The sequence below is a fragment of the Misgurnus anguillicaudatus genome, unplaced genomic scaffold, assembly GCF_027580225.2.
Source record: "Misgurnus anguillicaudatus unplaced genomic scaffold, ASM2758022v2 HiC_scaffold_33, whole genome shotgun sequence".
Taxonomy (NCBI): Eukaryota; Metazoa; Chordata; class Actinopteri; order Cypriniformes; family Cobitidae; genus Misgurnus; species Misgurnus anguillicaudatus.
This window is the reverse complement of record NW_027395283.1, coordinates 9268741-9289747: the sequence shown is the minus strand read 5'-3', so window position 1 is coordinate 9289747 and position 21007 is coordinate 9268741. Positions and strand designations below refer to the sequence as shown.

At 36.8% G+C, this 21007-nt stretch overlaps 2 protein-coding genes across 9 annotated transcripts; both read left to right on the top strand.

The window, feature by feature from the left end:
- The first annotated feature begins 1 nt into the window (after position 1).
- On the top strand, positions 2 to 3352 carry LOC141349009 (platelet-activating factor acetylhydrolase IB subunit alpha2-like). 3 transcript variants are annotated; one of them, XM_073865850.1, is made up of 7 exons: positions 2 to 138; positions 275 to 430; positions 740 to 824; positions 1028 to 1117; positions 2453 to 2569; positions 2650 to 2772; positions 2856 to 3352. In XM_073865850.1, exons 3-7 carry the CDS (start codon positions 741 to 743, stop codon positions 3126 to 3128), a joined length of 687 nt encoding a protein of 228 aa, XP_073721951.1. In that variant the 5' UTR covers positions 2 to 138; positions 275 to 430; position 740; the 3' UTR covers positions 3129 to 3352. The 3 variants fall into 3 exon arrangements, with proteins under 3 accessions (XP_073721951.1, XP_073721952.1, XP_073721950.1); XM_073865851.1 differs by having other exon boundaries at positions 717 to 824; XM_073865849.1 differs by lacking the exon at positions 275 to 430 and having other exon boundaries at positions 24 to 138.
- Positions 3353 to 7096: 3744 nt separating this feature from the next.
- Positions 7097 to 20792, top strand: LOC129437198 (SID1 transmembrane family member 2). Of its 6 annotated transcripts, XM_073865844.1 has the most exons (30): positions 7097 to 7239; positions 7722 to 7764; positions 8145 to 8372; positions 8457 to 8578; positions 10988 to 11152; positions 11492 to 11537; positions 11620 to 11721; positions 11803 to 11886; positions 12003 to 12102; positions 12195 to 12260; positions 12750 to 12843; positions 12987 to 13045; positions 13175 to 13186; positions 13696 to 13734; positions 14034 to 14105; positions 14229 to 14285; positions 14604 to 14719; positions 14803 to 14876; positions 16991 to 17057; positions 17132 to 17205; positions 17287 to 17410; positions 17493 to 17610; positions 17692 to 17828; positions 17988 to 18096; positions 18189 to 18265; positions 18365 to 18411; positions 18512 to 18617; positions 18713 to 18823; positions 20140 to 20253; positions 20329 to 20792. In XM_073865844.1, exons 3-30 carry the CDS (start codon positions 8163 to 8165, stop codon positions 20389 to 20391), a joined length of 2565 nt encoding a protein of 854 aa, XP_073721945.1. In that variant the 5' UTR covers positions 7097 to 7239; positions 7722 to 7764; positions 8145 to 8162; the 3' UTR covers positions 20392 to 20792. The 6 variants fall into 6 exon arrangements, with proteins under 6 accessions (XP_073721945.1, XP_073721944.1, XP_055051339.2 ...); XM_073865843.1 differs by lacking the exon at positions 7097 to 7239 and having other exon boundaries at positions 7586 to 7764; positions 8124 to 8372; XM_055195363.2 differs by lacking the exon at positions 7097 to 7239 and having other exon boundaries at positions 7587 to 7764.
- Positions 20793 to 21007: the final 215 nt, after the last annotated feature.

Genomic DNA, 21007 nt, shown 5'->3' with positions numbered 1-21007 from the left:
CCCCCCCAACCGGAAAGGCTCGGCGGCAGGAATGCGAGAACCGTGAATGCGCAACTGTCTCTCTCTCTCTTTATCTACATTGTGTCGTCATGACGACGATATCTAGGGGCTGGATCCGATCAGATGATTGACATTAATGTTGAGTGATATCTGAGAATACACACTGTGTTTATGTTAGTCTTTTAAACACACACACACTCACGCTGGCTAAATCTGACCCCCCTCGCTCTCTCTCTCTCTCTCTCTCTCTCTCTCTCTCTCTCTCTCTCTCTAGTGTTGTGTGTTGACGTCAGCGGAAGTGGGTGGGACTTGCGCCAGGTTTTCATTAATGCGGAAGTGGGATTCGCTGCAAGTTGAACACATTAACACATAAATAACGTTATCTATCAGTCATCAGAGTTATCATCACAGAGGATCCTTCACCTCTCAGGTGTGTGTCTGTCAGCGTTTCATTAACTAAACACACTGATTATTCTTCTCATATTTACATGAAGTATGTGTTACAATAATAGATTTGATATGCTGGGTTCGGGTGATGTTGTGTAGTTGTTAAAGATCTGGAATCGCATTAACTGAAGGTCCTGCAGTCATTAATACATTAAGATATCTCTCTCATCACACTGAAGATGAGAAATGAATGAAAAAAATCACATTAATTAATACTTTATTAAACATATGATAAGGCAACACATGATTTAGTGTGTATCTTTGTATAGTGTTGTGTTTGTGTGATTGACAGGATGAGTGAGGGTGATCTTATGAACCCTGCTGCTGTGTGTTCACCTGTGGAGGATTTACAGGGTGACGCCCGCTGGATGACACAGGTACAGCACCTTTCATCTCATCTCAATCTGATTGTGTGTTACTACATTAATAACTTGTGTGTGTCAGTTTTACACTCTTGTTTCTGCTTTACTAAGCTGACAAACACACATGGACATTGTGATTCATTATCACACACTAAAGCCCTATTCACAGTCATGTGTGTGTGTGTGTGTGTGTGTGTGTGTGTGTGTTTGTGTTTCAGCACGAGCGTTTTGTACAGGAGTGTAAGGACGCTGAGCCTGAAGTGTTATTTCTTGGAGACTCAATGATTCAACTAATGCAACAACATGAGGTAAAATAGCTTCATACTGCACATTTTTATAAATTAAATCATCTAAATCATGCAGAAATTTAAGTGGGTACAATGCATACTGCATGATGTAAATACAATTAACAGTTTTTACATTGAATGGATGATAATGAGGTGTTTTTTACATTATGGTAAGGATTGGGGACAGGTTGGGAAGCAGTGTCATGTATAACTAGTTACAAAGTCATTAGTTACCGTAATTTAATGACTTTTTACTTAATAAAGTAAAGTAAGGGATTACTCCATGATTTAATGACAGATACTTCTGATGTAATTGAAGTAAATACTGTAGATCAATTATATATAAGACAATAGTGGATATAACATCAACATTTAAAGTCTAAGGTTAAAAATGCATGTTTTTATTTATCCTTCTCACCTTAAATACAGTGATGAGTTAATAAGAATAATGGTAACACCTTAGTTTATACTTCTCACTATTAACTGGTTGGTTATTAGCATTACTGAGATATTGTCTGTTTATTAATAATTAATATTAATATTAAAAAATTAAAAAGCGCTTATTAATGCCTGATTCTGCATCCTCAATCCTACCAATACTTAAACTTAACAACTACTTTACTAAGTATAAATAAGCAGTAATTAGGGGTATATTGAGGCTAAAGTAGTTAATAATTAGTTAATAATGAGAATTGGACCCTAAAGGGTGAGCACAATAATTGATGTACTTTTATAATGATTTATTCAAGCCTTTTTTTTGAGTAACTTACCCAACATTGTTGGTAAGTGATGTGATTGCTAGTATAGTAACCCATACTAGTTAGGGCTGGGTATTGGCAAGGGCCTCCCGATACGATACGTATCACGATACACGGCCAAGGTACAGTATATCGCTGTACGACACAATGCTTTGCATGTTGTGATACGTTGAAACGCTTTTTATCAAAAATTTAAAAAATAGAGCAGATGTTTTTACTTTTTTTTAAAGCCAAAGTGCATCCACACAAAAGCTGCAGGTGTTTTTAAATTTTCTGCAATTTTTTTACTCCCGCTAACTTCTGAGCCATTGGCCGTATATGACAGACAACTGGACAGCGACAACTACAGCAGCGGCGGAGGAGTTGTTTGACTCACACAGAGGGATTATAACAGTTTTAAAATATCGATAGTAGAGATTGAAATATCGGTACACTTTCGTGGAAAAAAATATCACAATAGTTTGCTGTATCAATATTTTTGCACAGCCCTAATACTAGTGCTACTGTTTGTTTTCTATTCTTATTTTGTTTTACTGGCTCAGCTGGTGACCCCGTGACTCTTGGATGTGTTATGATGCGTGCCGTCTCTGTACTTTAGGTCTGGAAGGATTTGTTCTCTCCTCTACATGCACTGAACTTTGGCCTGGCTGGAGACACCACCTGTAACGTCCTCTGGAGGATAAAGAACGGAGAATTAAAGAACATTCAGCCGAAGGTACGACATCAGAATACGGAGCAAAAGAGCTTTGATGTGTATGTGTGTCTTCCTCTGACGTGTACGTGTGTCGTCTTCAGGTGGTGGTTCTTTGGGTCGGCACAAATAATCATCAGCACACAGCCGAGCAGGTGTCTGGAGGTGTAAAGGCCATCACACAGTTTCTCATCGCACAACTCCCTCATGCCAAAATCATCATCTTGGTACGACTGCGTTTGTGTGTGATGCTTTATAGGTAAAGAGAGATCACATGCCTACAAACGCTTGATGTGTCTGTTGTTCTCAGGGTCTTCTGCCTCGCGGGGAACGTCCAAATCCTTTACGTGAGAAGAACGCCGCAGTGAACGAGTTACTGCGCTCGTGGGTACCTCAGCTCGGTTCATCAGTTCACTTTCTGGACCTCAGCACAGAGTTCGTTCACTCGGACGGAACCATCTCGAAAAGAGACATGTTTGACTTCCTGCATCTGACTGCTGCTGGATATCAAACTCTCAGCAAACCTCTTTATGATCTACTACTGCAGATACTGGACGAAACTACAGCAGAAACACTCACATAGATCCTGCAAAACTTTTTATATTTACATCAAAAAACTAAATATTGTCTTGGTGTTGAACTTGCTGTCAATGTAACATATTGTGACATAAGATTTTTATTACAACAAACAAACAAAATAATACTGACATGACTCTACCTAAATGTTGTAAATGGAAATATTTTTCACCTTTGGTGCTCTGCCATTAAATCTTCATAAATTCAGTCAATAAATGATCAAGGCCTTGATGAATCATGTCAACTAAACAAAGTTAAAGAATTCATGTCCACTAATGTTCTAGACTGAATCAGTTTGTATACTCGTCACATTTAACTAATATATCATCAGTTAACACTAAACAATATTGGGCAGTTTTCTGGACAGGGATTAGACTAGTCCTAGACTTAAACACTTTTAAGAGCTCTCTAAACTGAAAACAACTTGCACTGACATATCTTAAAATACATCAGGGCCCTTTGTTTTACCTCAAAATGCACACAGGTAATGTTTTTAGTAAGGCATGTTTGTTAAAACTAGTTATATTTCCTAATTATACTAAAGCCTAGTCCTGGATTAAGCTAATCCTGAGGGGTATTGCACAAAAGCAAGATAAGGGATTAAGCTGGGATTTTCCAGTTATCCTGGCTGAATTTAGCCCTGACTCAGTTGCATGAAGGGAGGCTAAATTAATCTTGATGAAGTTACTATGGAGATTTACTCTTTGCAGCTAGCCTGCTCCAGAGCAGGCTAACAACCAGGCTAAGATTAATCTTAGTGATTAATTAAATTCAGAAAACTTTATTAATCCCAGGGGAAAATTGCTTTAATGTTACAATTATAGAAAAGAAAGAAATTAAAGAAAAAAGAAATAAAAACATAATTATATGCCCATCAATGATTTAAAAATTAATAGATAAGAAATGTAAAAAAATTCATAAACACATAAAAAGGGTAATTTACTTCAACAATGAATTGTCCCAGCACTTACAAAGAAAAGTTATAAAGCCTAATGACCACAGGTGTAAAGGATCTTCTAAAATGCTCAGTTAGGGTTAGGACTTCTCTGGTCGGCCAGCATCCTTGGTAGTGGGTGAAAGGGATTGTTCAGAATTGAATTTAGTTTTGACAGTGTTCTTCTTTCAGCCACAACATGAACAGAGTCCAGCTCCATACCATGTACAGTCCAGCACCTCTAATGAATTTGTCCAGTTTGTTTTTGTCCACCACCTTTATACCAATTCCCCAACAGACCACTGCATAAAAAATTATGCTAAACAGCACAGACTCATAAAACATTCACAGCATAGTATAGCAGACTATACCATTTCAGATTAATCGGCTAGTTCCTCTGTCAATCCTACTAGATTTGTGTTTTAGTCACTTCGTGGTCCTGCATTAAAATACTAGATATACTGTAATTTATCTAAGTATGCGTACTGTTATTTTAGTGTTATTATGAAGACTGCTGTCAGGGGTTTGATGAATATATTTATTAATACAGTTGTTGAGATAAGAAATGACAGATGAAGTTGAAAGGCGGTTTTAATTAAGTACATATGTAGACTAGCATTAAGGCATGAGAAATATCTGACTGAGAGGTACAGATTCTCATGTGAAGAAATGTCAGTCTAGCACTGAAATCACTTCTACAAGATTGCAAGTAACATAAACAGATTAGTCCATAAAGTGTTACATTAGGGCAGTAGAACATGCATTATTTTGTGTTACAGCTTTCCCTGTTGTCATTGGATGCAGTGGACTGCACCCACCCCTGTGCCAGATATACAAGACTTCTTTAATTGTTAAAATTGTGATGGATGGTCCAAATTATTATGCACATGCTATTTTTTTATAAAGTTAGTAAGTTTACAAATTGTATTTTAATCTCAATAGTTATATGACAGTGTGCATGTTATTCTATTTAAATACATAATTTGACATATTTAAAATGTCAAAAGATACTTTATTACTTAAAAAAATATGGAAATTATGCTTTTCCAAATATTATGCAAAATGCACTTTATCAAAATTCAGTGTGTTAAAATGATCCACAAAACAGATATCTGTCAAATCTGCTGCATGGACACATAATTAAAACACACATTGTAAATCAAATAATGTATTTAACATAGGTTACATATTAATATATGAGCATATTTTTGACATGACTTTAACTCTCCCATTCATTAAACTTGTAAGTCTATAGTTTCTGTCTTTATTTCACTTGAAGATGCTAATATTGCATCCCAGAGTTTATGTTTGAATATGAATTATAGTGCTGTCCACCTCACAGATCTTTCATATATTGATGCTCCATAGAGAGGTCAGAGGATAGTATTCATACTGTACCTTAATTTTTTTCTTATTTCATGCCCATATAATAAAATAGTCAGTGTTGCTTTTTTGGAGCATGCAATAGTGAAGTATCATGCATTAAAGTAAATTAATTTTAGAAGACCATCTTTAAGGTACTCTACATATCTTCCAGATGTCATTTTGGCCCCCTCAAGGGACCTACCATCTTACTTCCCAATATTCCAGTCCAAACCAGCCTTGTTTGAACATGGTGGCTATTTACCAACAATCCAGAATATAATATTCAGTGTATTATGGCATGTCAATGAATGAAACGGTTTGAAAATTTCATGAAGCTCAAAGCAAATGTAATATTTTTGGAAGCTTTAGTTTGGGGGTGGGGTTGAAATCCACTTTTATGCACTGAAGGATCCCATATTGAGGGCTTATTGGTATCACAGAGACACCAGCATGTTTGCTTTTTAGCAGGTGGCCTTTTTATTGTTGCCCTTTCCTTATATTTTCCTTAAAAAAATTCTTCATATGGTCAAATCCTGTACAAAAATCTTATAATAATTGAATGATTTCTGTTTAGTTCCACCAAATATAAATTGTTATAGGAAACAAATTGCTTTTTTAAAGATAATGCACACTTTTTGCATCAAATACTGTAGATACACATAGTAGTAGTTAAGTGTTTGCAGTTTCGTGATTATTTTTTATTAGTTTTATAAATTTTTGCATCAGTGATTCTGTGATCGATCCCGTGGTCTGTTTAGGAATGCCGTGAACGTGCACTTATCCTAGCTAGCTACACCTGGCTTGACATAGCTGCACGTTCTCATCCTGGTTTAGCAATCGTGCAACAGACTAAGCCAGGATGGGCTGATTAAACTAGGTCAAGCTGGGCCTATTCTGTTATCCTGGCTTTCTTAATTCTACTTTTGTGCAATACCCCCCTGGTCCGGGAAACCGCCCCATAGAAAATCAACCCTTGGTTTCACAGGCAGGGTTTAAGGTTAGTCCTAAACTAAAACATATTTGAGTTGTCTTAAATGAAAATAACTTACACTGACAGATCTTAAAATAAGCCAGTGCCATTATTTTGTCTCAAGATACACATCATTTATGTCTTACTTTAACTAAGGCCTAGTCATGGCTTTAGCTATACCTACCCGAGCGTTGTAACTGTTAACATGAACGAATGCACCGTGAACTAACAAGTATAATATCAGTGTCATATAATACATGTAATATCAGTAATGGTTTATCATATTAAACCTACTTAAAATAGCCTGATTTAACTAATCCTGGCTTAATCAAAGGCCTGTCTGTGAAACCAAGCCTATAATAATTAATATGTCATATAAATAATATAATATAGTATATTTAACATAAACACTAGCCTATGATAATAAGTTACATTTATATGTAACATTTTCTTGCTTGTTGTTAGTTTATGGCACAGACTTCACTAACTCAAGAATTAATCTGCACTATAATTATGAAAAGTATAAATATTATGTGTAGGGTTTGAAAGCCTCTCAGTGTGGTGTTGCTGTGTTATGCAAGTATAGTAATGATGGGAGAAACGAAGCTTTGAATCAATTGAACCAATGAATGATTCACTGTTCGAAGCGCTCGAATCACCTAAATATGGCGCCACCTGCTGGTGAAAAGATGGCAATCTTGACATTTCACATAATAACTGCAAGGTTTTTAGAATTTTTTAAGTCAAAAATTAGGCAAAATGTTAGCGTTATCCGTCAGAAGGTTGAATGTTTAATGAACTTGTATAATACAACTGACTCGAGTTCGTGTGTTGTGAACTCCCTGTCAGGTAAGTTAAAGTTACTGGCTATCATGATTAATTGAGATGCTGGGGTTAAACCCTGCACAGGTTGATTTTGACAGATGGATAACTTAAATGAACAGATATTCTGTGTATAGTTTCTCAATCAAGTATCGCCTCGACTATCGTTTAGGATTTGTTTTGTTAATCTCTCTTTGTCCTCGTGCTCGTATAAACACATTTCAGTGATGGAGCTTTAAACTTTTTAAAGCACATTTGTGGAAATTGCTGTGTAATGTGAATATAAATGTGCTTGTTTACGTATGGAACGCAAACGTGACGTGGCAAGCAAATGACAGTCACATGACATGACGCGTGCGCGATGACGTCACGGGCACACGGCTTTCCGTATCAACAACAGAGCACAGCGCGAGAGAAAGAGAGAGAGAGAGGAGAACGACTCCGGTTTGAGTTTAAATCTAAATCAGATTGAGTTTTTGTGAGTTTGTGTTATTATGTGTTTGTGTCAGATCTGTCGCGTGTACAGCGGATGAGAAGTCAGCGGAAGATTCGGTCAGTGTTCATTTGTCTGTCTGTCTGTTTACATACATCTATAATAATAATAATAATAATAATGTCTCTGAGTATGAAGAATATACACATATAGATTATATTATATATACATGTATATATAGAGAGATAGAGTATACACATATGCATTGAACATTTTGGGGTGGTGTATTTCGCCCTTTCTATCACTAAATGAGCTTTTTATGTAAATGAAGCAGCTGGTGTGTAAATAAAATTAATCTAATATGATGAACACTTATTATAAATGAATAATGTCATGAATCATGCAGATGATCAAGTGTGTACTGTATTGAGATAGCAGCAGTTAATGTTAAATCTCATAATTGTAATGATGTCTTGAGGGTTTCTGGTTGTGTTGTCAGGCTGATGAAGGATCCAGGATGCTGCAGGTGTGTTGTGGTTCGGTCCGGGTCCGGTCCGCTCCTGGTTGGCTCGTCCTAATGCTGATGTGCTGCTGGTGTCCAGGAGGAGCAGACAGCACAAATGTGGTCATCCATAAAGACGCTCAGTTTGATGTGACGTACAGCGACACCGTCGCCAGTGACAACCAGACCATCTACTCGTACAACCACACCGTGTCCAGAAACAAGGCACCAGAACCTTCATTCACATAATCTTTATTACGTTCATCACAACATCTCTATTAACTGTCTGTGTCTGTGTGTTTATCTCAGACGGAGGGCGTGCGGGTTTCGGTGGAGTTGGTGTCTGAGAGCACTCAAAGTCCCGTCCTGTTCGTGGTCCGTCAGAAACAGGCGGTTCTGTCGTTTCAGGTTCCTCTCATTCTCAGAGGCTTGTGAGTACACCTGATGCCACGTAACGTGTCCCATAATCCTGACCACACCTGTAGTTAAGGGTGTGTCTGATGATCCAAGTTTTATTTGGACTCAGATACGATGGGTGAACTTTGACCCCTTCACCTGAACATTTGGTGTTTTTCTCATGAAACTAACTGAACTGTCACTTTCACTTCTCTATTTTATAATGTGACAGGAAATGTGCTGCTTGTGTTTTAAAGGAGACATTTCACAAGACGTTTTTAAGATGTCAAATACATCTTTGGTGTCTCCAGAGTACATATGTGAAGTTTTAGCTCATATAGATAATTTATTATAAGATGTTAAAATTGCCACTTTGTAGGTGTGAACAAAAATTATCCATATTTGTATGTCCTTTAAAATGAAAATGAGCTGATAATGCAAACACTGATCACCATAATGGTGGTTTGTTGACATTGAAACTTAGCTGCGCTGTCAATTTTGGCAGTGCCGTGGTTGGATAGTGCAGATTAAGGGGCAGTTTTATTATAATAGGGTCCCCTTCTGACATCACAGCCACATTTCAATGCCTTTTTTCTTCACATGCTTGCAGAGAATGGTTTACCAAAACTAAGTTACTGTGTTGATCTTTATCACATTTTTTAGGTTGATAGAAGCACTGGGGACCCAATTATAGCACTTAAACATGAAGTCAGATTTTCATCATATGTCCACTTTAATACAAAGTATTTACATTTTCTCTTGACTTCAGGGTTTATTTTGTAAAAGACTGTAGACTTCTGTATATAGAGAGGAGTCAAAGTTACCGTGTCTCATAACTGATCACAGGTGTAAAACATAGATATATAATAAATAAAGAATAATTGACAACGGGCTGTTGAGTTTTTTAAAAAAAGCACACCCAAGATGGTAATGTGGCACAACACGAAGCAGAGTAGGGCTGTATAGTTGTGGGTTCACACCAGCCACGTTTGAGGCATCAAATTTGCGTCTACCGCGGCTAGTTTGCCGCTTGAACATTTTGAGTTTACTTGCTTCTTTGCACGTAAAAGACGCAAAATTCTAGTCATCAAGAGATTCATGCAGAAATTCGCGTCATAAGAGGGGCTTCTGCGACTCCGCTCGCTTTCTGTAATCACTTCACTACTAGAGCAAGCTCCTGATTGGTTAACGCGGTGCAAGTTCAAGTTTTTCAACTCATGCTTTTGCCGCGGCAACACTCAATTCTCGCAAACTAGAAGCTAAACGCCTCATTTGCGCCGCGAGAGTTCCAGACGCCGTGGCTGGTCTGAACGCAGCATAACGATTAATCGCAACTAATCGATTGCAGAATAAAAGTGTTTGTTTCCATCATACGTGTGTAATAATTCTGTATATATAAATACACACACATGCATGTAAATATTTTATATTTTTAGGAAAAAATATATTAATATATTAAGTATTTATAATATAAATTATATGTAAATATAAAAACGTATATACATATATAAATATTTCTTAAATATATACATGCATGTGTGTGTGTGTGTGTGTGTGTGTGTGTGTATATATATATATACATATATATATATATATATACACACACATAATTATTGTACACACACACATATATATATATATATATATATATATATATATATATATATATATATATATATATATATATATATATAATTTAAACAAAAACTTTTATTCTGTAAATGATTAGTCATGTTTAATAGCCCTAAATCGGAGTTACACCGCGGGTGTGAATTATTTTCAAATAATTCAAGAATAGTAGTAATTTTTTCCTCTTATACCATGATTACCACAAACATCACTCTGGTAGTTATTTTAACTCTTTGCCTGCCAATGAAGAATTTTTATGACAACCCATTTTTCTGCTATTATCCACTAGGTGTCACTCTTACTCAACTTATAAAACACTAAAGAATCCACTGATCCAAAAACAGTAATAACTCTATGTATGTTTCATTCATCGCTCTGAATCTGATCTCTAACAAAAATCCTTTACAAAAATACAATTATTTCAGCTTTTTGATCAAAAATTTGTATTTTTAAAGAAACCTACCAATATTTGAGAGGTGATAAAAAGAAAACAAATGAAGATAGGATGAAACTTTTCTTTCCCATTTTGTTTGAAAGCAGAGGGTCTGTTTTTTATTTGATATATTGTATGTTTATATATTTAAAGAAGAACATTTTCTGGAAAGCATTCAATTTTGTGAAAATCATAAAAAAACTGCTGGCGCAGGCTGGCAACTTAAAAAAAAAAAAAAAGAGTTAAAACATTTGTCAGGTCAGGTGTGCACTTATAGAAAAACACCCATGAAAAAATTTTCAGCCAATCAGAATCAAGCATTCACCCGTCCTGTGATATAATAGTATGTAAGTTAATGTATGATGATGTGTCATCTCTTCAGGTATCAGAGGAAATATCAATACACTCAGGTGGGCCGTACGCTGTGTCAGCCGCCTACTAAAGCCGTATCAGAGATGCAGTTCTTCTATGTGGACGTGTCGACTCTCTCCAGTACATCAGTTCATTATCAGCTGCGAGTCAGTCGTGTAGACAGCTTCATTCTGCAGTGAGTTACTCATAATATATTATGTCTTATCTTACCAGTCAGGTTTAGTAGTGCTATATAGACCTTTGACAGGATCACACGTCAATCTGATAGACAGACGCAATAACTTCACTTCTGTACTAACAAAACATTGAGTGTCATCAATCTCAACAACTTTTATTTTATTGCATCCTGGAAAAAACTGATCCATGAACAATGAAACATTGTGTTGAAAATGAACAACCTGTCAGTTATGATTTAGAGAAATGTTTAGTTGTTTTAGTAGTGTAGTAAACATCAGAGAGTTATGCATTGTGCGTCTCTGATCACTGAAACTTTGTTTTCTCTGTATGTTTACAGGACAGACAAGAAATTCAGCTTTAATGCGACACCATCTCAACCTCAGGTACACAAACACACACACATGAGCTTAGAAATCAGTGTATTACTGCAGTTCTGGAGTGTAATGATTGTGTGTTTGTGTTTAGTTTTTAAAGTATGTGTTTCCTGAGGGTATGGACACAGTGATTGTGAAGGTGAATTCACAGAAGAACTTCCCATGTTCAGTAATGTCTATACAGGACATCCAGGTAAGAAACACACACACACACACACACACACACACACACACGTACACGTGCTCATATCTGTCTTTCTCTTTGTTTTTTCAGTGTCCAGTTTATGATTTAGATAATAATGTGGCATTTATTGGGATGTATCAGACGATGACCACCACAGGTGCCATCACAGTGCAGGTAACACACAAACACACACAGACACACACACACACACACACAGACACACACACACACAAGTATACATTGATATGTCAGTCCAGTATGTGTGATGTGAGTCTTGTGTCTCTTTGCAGAGGAAAGATTTTCCCAGTAACAGTTTTTATGTGGTTGTGGTGGTGAAGACTGAAGATGAGGCGTGTGGAGGACCGCTGAGATTTTATCCGCTCTCACCCGGTTAGACCAATCAGAGCGCACCATCATCAGGCCAATCAGAACGCATTACAGCGTGACTTTACTGTGTGTCTGAATGTGTGTTTGTGTTTCAGATGAGCTGTTTGATGCTGGAAATCGAAGTAAAACTCTGGATGTGATCGTATCTCCTGCCATTAACTGTGAGATCTACACCGTTCATTCATTCATCTGTTCATTCATCTGTTCATTCATTTATTAATTTGTTCATTTGTTCATTCATATGTTCATTCATTTCTTCATCTGTTCATTCATTAATTCATTCATTTATTCATCTGTTCATTCATTTATTCATTCATTCATCTGTTCATTACTCTGTTCATTCATTTATTCATCTGTTCATTTATTAATCTGTTCATTCACTTATTCAGCTGTTCATTCATTCATTCATTCCTTCGTCTGTTCATTCATTTGTTCATTCGTTCACTCATTCATCTGTTCATTCACTTATTCACCTGTTCATTCATTCACTCATTCATCTGTTTGATAATTTATTCATCTGTTCATTCACTCGTTCATCTTTTAATTTACTTATTCACCTGTTCATTCATTAACTTATTCACCTGTTCATTCATTTATCTGTTCAGTTATTCATCTGTTCATTCATGTATGTATTTTCTGTGTCCCTGTAGCTGAGGTGTATGTTATGGGAATGCTCTTCTGTCTGGGAATCTTCCTCTCCTTATATCTGATCACATTTCTAGTGGCTTGTGTGGAGAATAAGAGGTAAGTGTGTGTGTGTGCGTGTGTGCGTGTGTGTGTGTGTGTGTGTGCGTGCGTGCGTGTGTGTGTGTGCATGTGTGTGTGTGTGATGTCACTGTTGTATGTTAGTGATGTGAGGTAAATGAGAATCATGTCTCTCTCTACAGGATGAACAAGAAGAGGGAGGGGCTTCTGCAGCCAGGTGACGCCTCTCCTGCAGAGACAGGTGTGTGTGTTTGTGTGTACGTGTTTGTGTGTGTTGTACTCTGTATGAATGTGTGTTAGTTAAAGTGTCTGTTTTAATGATAAAATGTTCTCTTTCATCCTCTTGTTTTTTCTGCATCTATATCTACAGCATCTCTCTTGGGTAAGAGGTGTGCGAGTGTATGTGTATGCGTGTGTGTCTTACTAACACACAACACTGATTTATCTGTGTGCTGTCACTCAAAGTTTGTGTATGTGTTTAATGCATGTGTGTGTGTGTAAGGTGCCAAGGTGCAAGCCTAACTCTTTAACCATTTATAATTTATTGTAATAATAATATATAATAATGTGTGCGTGCGCGTGTGTGTGGTTTGACCTCTGAAGACTGTAGAAACATGCATGTTATCTATGAAGGTTAATAATACGAATTGTATTAACACTCCTGTAAATAATCAGAGTAAAGTCAAGAGTATAGTTTGTCTTTTATGTGTACGTGAATGTTCAACCGTGTAAGTATGATGTACACGAGGTTTGAAAAACTCTTCAGTACGCTGACAATCTTCTGCAGCATACACACTGTACTTGGACCATCACATCTGTGTAAAAACTGGACTATACTTCAGCTTTAAGATCAACACTTTTCTCATTGATTTGACTCTGTGTGTGTTTTAGGAAAGGCTCCTGTGTCACCCTATGAATACGGCTCATTTGGTGAGTACATGAATGTGAAGATTAATGATTACTAATCATTAGATTTGTTTGAACCTCTAACCCCATTCACACAACACTTTGGGCACAGAAAATATCTGTAAAATAGTCAAAGAGTCTTCTGTGTGAACACAAACATGTCCAGTAAATGATCTGAGATCTCTCCTGTAAAGAGGACCTATAGTAGTAACATTGCCATCACATTCTGTGTGAACAAGAGACAGAAACAATAGCGTAAGGGGCGTGACGTAGTGAGGACTCTGTGTGTAAATGTCTATCTCTCTCTATCTCTCTCTCTTCAGCTGATAATGGCAGCACATTGAGCTCTGAGGCCGTCACAAACAGTTCAACTGATGGAAACTACGGATACACAGGTACACAAACACACACACACACACACACAAACAGGTACACAGCAGTATTCAGTGTTTGTATTGTCAGATGTTTGTCCTGTCCTCTCTCTCCTCTGCTCTTTAAATGGTTTATTTTTGTCACAGGATTGGAGACTTTTAAACGCAGATCAATCACAGCACATCATGTAGCCATCCGCATTGGTGACGCGCCCACTTTATAAATCAGCCAATCAGCACGCCCTTGTAAAATCCCCACAGAATCAAACATCTCAATCATTGGTCTGATGCCCCATGAAATTAATGTTATTGAGTAATCTTGAGTAATGATATATTAAGAGTTTGTTTTCAGCAGCTGAAGCGAGAAAAGTAAAGTAACCGTGTTACGGTTTATGCTGATTACAGATGATCTCATGAATAATTCAGTGATGATGATGATGTTAACCTCTGTAAAAGGAGTTTCTGTCGTCACAATCACTAACCGTTCAGTAAGTGTCAATGATTTATGTGTTTCACACGCAGATCGTTTGTTAGAGAGCGTCGCTCGCAGTCGTCAGGAGTCTTTGAGTTCGGTCGAAGAGGACGATTATGACACGCTGGCCGACATCGACTCGGATAAAAACATCGTCCGTACGAAGGTGGGAATCAGTCGGTACAAAGAAGAAAGAAAGAGCTCAAAGCGAGGTTTAAACTGACTTCTTATTTTGTTTTCTAATCACAGAAGTTCCTGTGTGTGTCGGATCTCGCTCGCAAAGACAAACGCATCCTCAGCAAGAAATATCAGATCTACTTCTGGTGAGTGAGAAACATCTGACAGCTATCACACTCATTCATCTCAACCACACCTTCTAGACAATCTGACCACTCAACATTAATGTCCTAAAAGACTGTCCTACGACATAAAGCCTGGGATAAGATCATTATAGTGTTTAAACTTGAGTCTGATGAGCACGTAGACTTTATAATGATGACATTTATTAATCTGTGCATTGATCTGTCAGACACTGTCAGAAAACTATCGTAATGTTAGGTTTTTGGTCGCAAGACGAACCTCTCTCACTGCATTACATACATATGATCACCGACGAAGAGCTAGTGCTATTACTAGGGGTATAACAATACATCAATATGGATCTGAAGTAACGACTAAAGTAACGCATTACAAGTAATGAGTAAAGTAATGCATTACAAGTAACGTACATTACGCAATAATATTACTTTTCTGAAGTAACGAGTAAAGTAACGCATTACAAGTAATAAGTAAAGTAACGCATTACAAGTAAAGTGCATTACGTAATAATAAGTAACGAGTAAAGTAACGCATTACAAGTAATGAGTAAAGTAACGCATTACAAGTAACGTGCATTACGTAATAATATTACTTTTCTGAAGTAACGACTAAAGTAACGCATTACAAGTAATGAGTAAAGTAACGCATTACAAGTAATGTACATTACGCAATAATATTACTTTTCTGAAGTAACGAGTAAAGTAACACATTACAAGTAACGTGCATTACGTAATAATAAGTAACGAGTAAAGTAACGCATTACAAGTAATGAGTAAAGTAACGCATTACAAGTAACGTGCATTACGTAATAATATTACTTTTCTGAAGTAACGACTAAAGTAACGCATTACAAGTAATGAGTAAAGTAACGCATTACAAGTAATGTACATTACGCAATAATATTACTTTTCTGAAGTAACGAGTAAAGTAACACATTACAAGTAACGTGCATTACGTAATAATAAGTAACGAGTAAAGTAACGCATTACAAGTAATGAGTAAAGTAACGCATTACAAGTAATGTGCATTACGTAATAATAAGTAACGAGTAAAGTAACGCATTACAAGTAATGAGTAAAGTAACACATTACAAGTAACGTGCATTACGTAATAATATTACTTTTCTGAAGTAACAACTAAAGTAACGCATTACAAGTAACGTGCATTACGTAATAATAAGTAACAAGTAAAGTAACGCATTACAAGTAATGAGTAAAGTAACGCATTACAAGGAACGTGCATTACGTAATAATATTACTTTTGAGTAAAGTAACGCATTACAAGTAATGTGCATTACGTAATAATAAGTAACGAGTAAAGTAACGCATTACAAGTAATGTGCATTACATAATAATAAGTAACGAGTAAAGTAACGCATTACAAGTAATAAGTAAAGTAACGCATTACAAGTAACGAGCATTACGTAATATTACTTTTCCGAAGTAACGAGTAAAGTAACGCATTACAAGTAATGAGTAAAGTAACGCATTACAAGTAACGTGCATTACTTAATATTAATTTTCTAAAGTAACAAGTAAAGTAACACATTACTTTTTAAATGTACACATTAATATTTCAGTTACTTTTTCAAAAAAGTAATGCAAGTTACTTTTTTAGTTTAATTAATTTAATTTAAAAAATGATGTACTGAATTAAACTAAACGTAGTCACATTATGCACTCTATGCTTACACGCCTGTATGGGAACAGTTTGAGTCATAAACTGAGATGGCAGGCCAGAGCTCGACTTTTTTGTGTTTTTGCAATTTCTGAATGTAGAACTTTTCAGTCATAAAAACACCTGCAAGGCCTGAAAGAGATCAAGCCTCAGCTAAGAAAAATTACTGCAAAAGTAACTAAAAAGCAACGTAAGCATTACTTTCCATGAAAACTAACTTATTAACACAATTAGTTGCTTTTTTGTGAGTAAGTTAATATTGTAATGCATTACATTTAAAGTAACTTTCCCCAACACTGATTACAATACATAAAAACAGTTTTGTCAGACTTTTAAATGGCCTGCTATGAATAAAGACGGTATAAAGTTAAGTCATGTTGACTATGCTAACCAGCTAAACCTTGAGTAACTTTAGTAAGTGATGTGTGTTTGTTCTCTATAGGAACATTTCTACAATCGCAGTGTTTTATGCTCTTCCGGTCATTCAGCTGGTCATCACCTATCAGACGGTACGTGGATGACGTCAGTTATCGTTTGTTTTGTCTTTCTTCAACGTTACGATGACTGATGTGTGTTCTGATAGGTTGTTAACGTCACGGGAAACCAAGACATCTGTTATTACAATTTCCTGTGTGCACACCCTCTTGGCGCGCTCAGGTTTGTGTGTTTAATTATCATTAGAGATTAAAAGTAAACTAGTGGATAACTAACTAATGTAGCGCTCATGTGTGTGTGCAGTTCCTTCAATAACATCCTGAGTAATCTGGGTTACGTGTTACTGGGTCTGCTCTTCTTACTCATTGTTCTTCAGAGAGACATCCTTCATAGTCGAGCCCTCGATCGTAAAGACACCACAGCACTGGTGAGAACACACAAAGCTTCACAAACACACACCTTTACTGACATAAGAAGATCTGTAACATGTGTGTGTGTGTTTATTTCAGGAATGTGGTATTCCTAAACACTTTGGTTTGTATTACGCGATGGGAACGGCGCTGATGATGGAGGGGTTGCTCAGCGCCTGCTACCATGTCTGCCCAAATTACACTAACTTTCAGTTCGGTGAGCACAGTTTAGTGTTCATGTGTGTCAGTGTTTGACACTGATGTTGTGTTATATCTAATGTGTGTGTGTGTGTTTCAGACACATCGTTCATGTATATGATAGCTGGATTGTGTATGTTAAAGCTCTATCAGAAGAGACACCCGGACATCAACGCTAGCGCATACTCGGCGTACGCCTGTCTGGCTGCCGTCATCTTCTTCTCTGTGTTGGGAGTGGTGAGAAATCAAACACACAACGCTCGTATTAAACATTCATCTCATGTGATGATCACCTATAACACCTCTGATTTAACTGATCACATACAAAAACATTCACCTGTGATCAGATCACCAGCTGTATCTTATTGTCATGTTGTCATGTATTGTGTGTGTCAGGTGTTTGGTAAAGGTAACTCGGTGTTCTGGATTATTTTCTCTGTCATACACATACTGGCTACACTGCTGCTGAGTACACAACTGTACTACATGGGCCGCTGGAGACTGGGTAAGACACACACACAAACACACACACACACACACACACATGTATGATCTATTGGACACGCTAGTGGTTTGAACTGTGTGTGTTTGTTTCAGACTCTGGGACCATGCGCAGGATCTTTCATGTGATTTACACAGATTGTATTCGACAGTGCAGTGGACCCATGTACATTGTGAGTACAAACACAAACACACACACACACACACACACACACACAGTTGTAGTTGTGACTCTCTCTCATGTGTTTCTGTGTGTCTCTGTGTGTCTTTAGGATCGAATGGTTCTGCTGGTGATGGGAAACATTGTGAACTGGTCCCTGTAAGTCTATCATCTTATCTCTCTCTTTCTCTGAATCATACATGAACGCACCAGTGACCTGTGTGTGTGTGTGTGTGTGTGTGTGTGTGTGTGTTTACAGTGCGGCATACGGTCTCATCAAACGACCCAATGACTTTGCCTCATATCTTTTGGCCATTGCAATCTGTAACCTGTTGCTGTATTGTGCCTTTTACATCATTATGAAGGTACGCCTCCTCTCACAGTGACATCATCAGTGACTCTCATCTATACCTCATCATTGTGATTCAGTTGTTGTGTTTTTTGTTGTTGTGTTGTGTAGTTGCGCAGTGGTGAGAGAATTCAGTGTCTGGCTGTGGTGTGTATTCTCTTCACGGCTGTGGTTTGGGGATTCGCTCTCTTCTTCTTCTTTCAAGGTCTCAGTACGTGGCAGGTAAGACTCGAACTCTCTCTTTACTCATGTGATCAGTGTACAATAGAGCACGACCGATTTAATGTTTTGCAGATTTTATGAGCCTTTCGCAGATATATCTGTATCAGCGTATAAGCTGCAGATATGCAGCCGATATGAACAGGTTTTTTTTACAGAACACAGAAATGCTTGTAAATGATTAAGTATTTGCTTTCTTAGATATTTTATGAGCAGTTGATTAAATAAGCTTGCACATCTTTCACACGCTCGCAAAATGAAACAGAAAAAAAAATTTAGTTTAATAAAAGTCTAAAGTCAGGACTGATAGAAAAACGTTGTGCAGTACATTACACATAAATCCCGAGCTAATTTGTGAAGTACATAGTTAATAAACAATGACTCCATAAGTCCAATATAACGTTAATGTCGTCCCTTAAAACTGCTAATGATTCATTTTGGATAATAAAGTTTATTGTTCAATTGTTTGCTTATATTAGATTATTATAATTGTTTGATCAGCACATTTGTGAGTGATCATTGCATTGCATTTATTTATATACAGTATATTCTGTTAATGTATATAATGTATTATGTGTACAGTACTGTAGTATAATATACTGTGATACATGTGTACTATACTATAATAAATAACCCTAACATCGTCCGATGTGTCATTATCTGACTTTTTTACTTCCTAATATATGTATCGTTTGGACTCTATACAAGCTGCATGATGTAAAATAGACAGTTTCTTTTACAGTGTGATTTAATATCATGCAGGTTTATTATATTGCACTTATAATAAAAGAAAGATATTGATATGAATTGCTCTACTAAATGGACAATAAAGTGATCTAGTTGTGCTAAAATACAGAGACCTCAGTTTACGTGTCAGACAGGAAATCTTCTCATTTAAAGATGACAGAATTGTGTGATAAAAATTGTGTTCCTAATATTTTTATGTAGTAGCAAAAGCCAATATTGATTTGTTGTTGAGCTATATTGTAATATTATTTAACCTCCTAAGACCTGGATGTTCACATACGTGGACATCACATTTTTTTGTTGTTTGCACCATAACACTTAATTGTGTGTAACTGGAACCGTGCACACTTACTGCTTCATGTTCAAAGAAAAAATATTTGGTTATTATATTTATTGGTTCTTCCTCCTAACCCCAAAATAGCTGGAAGAAATCTGAAAAAAAAGACAAACCAAATCTCAGGTCTTAGGAGGTTAAAGACACGTACTACACAATATAACACAACTTTAATATATATATATATATTACCTGCATACATTCATTCACACTGATCTGAATCAAACTGTGTCACCAGAAAACTCCGGCTGAGTCTCGTGAACACAATCGTGAGTGTATCCTGCTCTCCTTCTTTGATGATCATGATATTTGGCACTTCTTGTCATCAATCGCCATGTTTGGATCCTTCCTGGTGAGTTCACAGTTCAACCTGAACAAACCAAATGAAATTAAAGCGTTACATTAAACGTCTGTCTGTCTGTGTTAGGTTCTGCTTACTATGGATGATGACCTGGATACGGTTCAAAGAGACAAAATCTTTGTGTTCTGATGGACAGATGTTCTGGTTAAATTACAAATGAGACGTGAGCATCTTTTTACTGCCAGTCTGAGACGGTAGGGGAGGAGTCTCCTACAGGAGCTAATGCTGATAGGACAGTGAATGTGCCAATCAAACTGCCAGTGCTCCTCCTCTCATTGCCATGGTAACGGTTAATGTAACCATGTGGCTCTCCAGTCCCGCCCTGCAAATGTCACTGGATTTTTGTAATGGTAGTTTATTCTTCTATGGCTTCTGTGTCGTGGTTTTGGACGTCGTGCTTCTGACAGTAAATCCGAGCCGAGCTGCTTTCATCTAACGAGGATTCTGATGAGAATATTTGCACTGTCTTACAAATTATGTTTTTACAATGTACAGATGGAATGATTAATAAATAAAAACTTTTTACTGTCGTTTTCATGTCACGCTAAACTATAGTTTAAACCAGTGAAACCATTAAAGGGGAGATTTCACATGACTTTTTTCACAAGAAGTCAAATAAATCTTTGGTGTCTCCAGAGTACATATGTGAAGTTTTAGCTCAAAGTATCCCACAGATAATTTATTAAAACATGTTAAATTGACACTTTGTAGGTGTGAGCAAATATGTGCTGTTTTTGGGTGTGTC

Bases quoted from the DNA above. Each gene is read 5' to 3' on its own strand.
- LOC141349009 (XM_073865849.1), top strand. The intron at 825-1,027 runs GTACAGCACCTT...TTTGTGTTTCAG, and splicing joins ACGCCCGCTGGATGACACAG to CACGAGCGTTTTGTACAGGA. The intron at 1,118-2,452 runs GTAAAATAGCTT...TCTGTACTTTAG, and splicing joins AACTAATGCAACAACATGAG to GTCTGGAAGGATTTGTTCTC.
- LOC129437198 (XM_073865844.1), top strand. From the start codon at position 8,163: ATGCTGCAGGTGTGTTGTGGTTCGGTCCGGGTCCGGTCCGCTCCTGGT. The intron at 14,286-14,603 runs GTGACGCGCCCA...TTTCACACGCAG, and splicing joins TCATGTAGCCATCCGCATTG to ATCGTTTGTTAGAGAGCGTC. The intron at 17,411-17,492 runs GTGAGAACACAC...TGTTTATTTCAG, and splicing joins GTAAAGACACCACAGCACTG to GAATGTGGTATTCCTAAACA.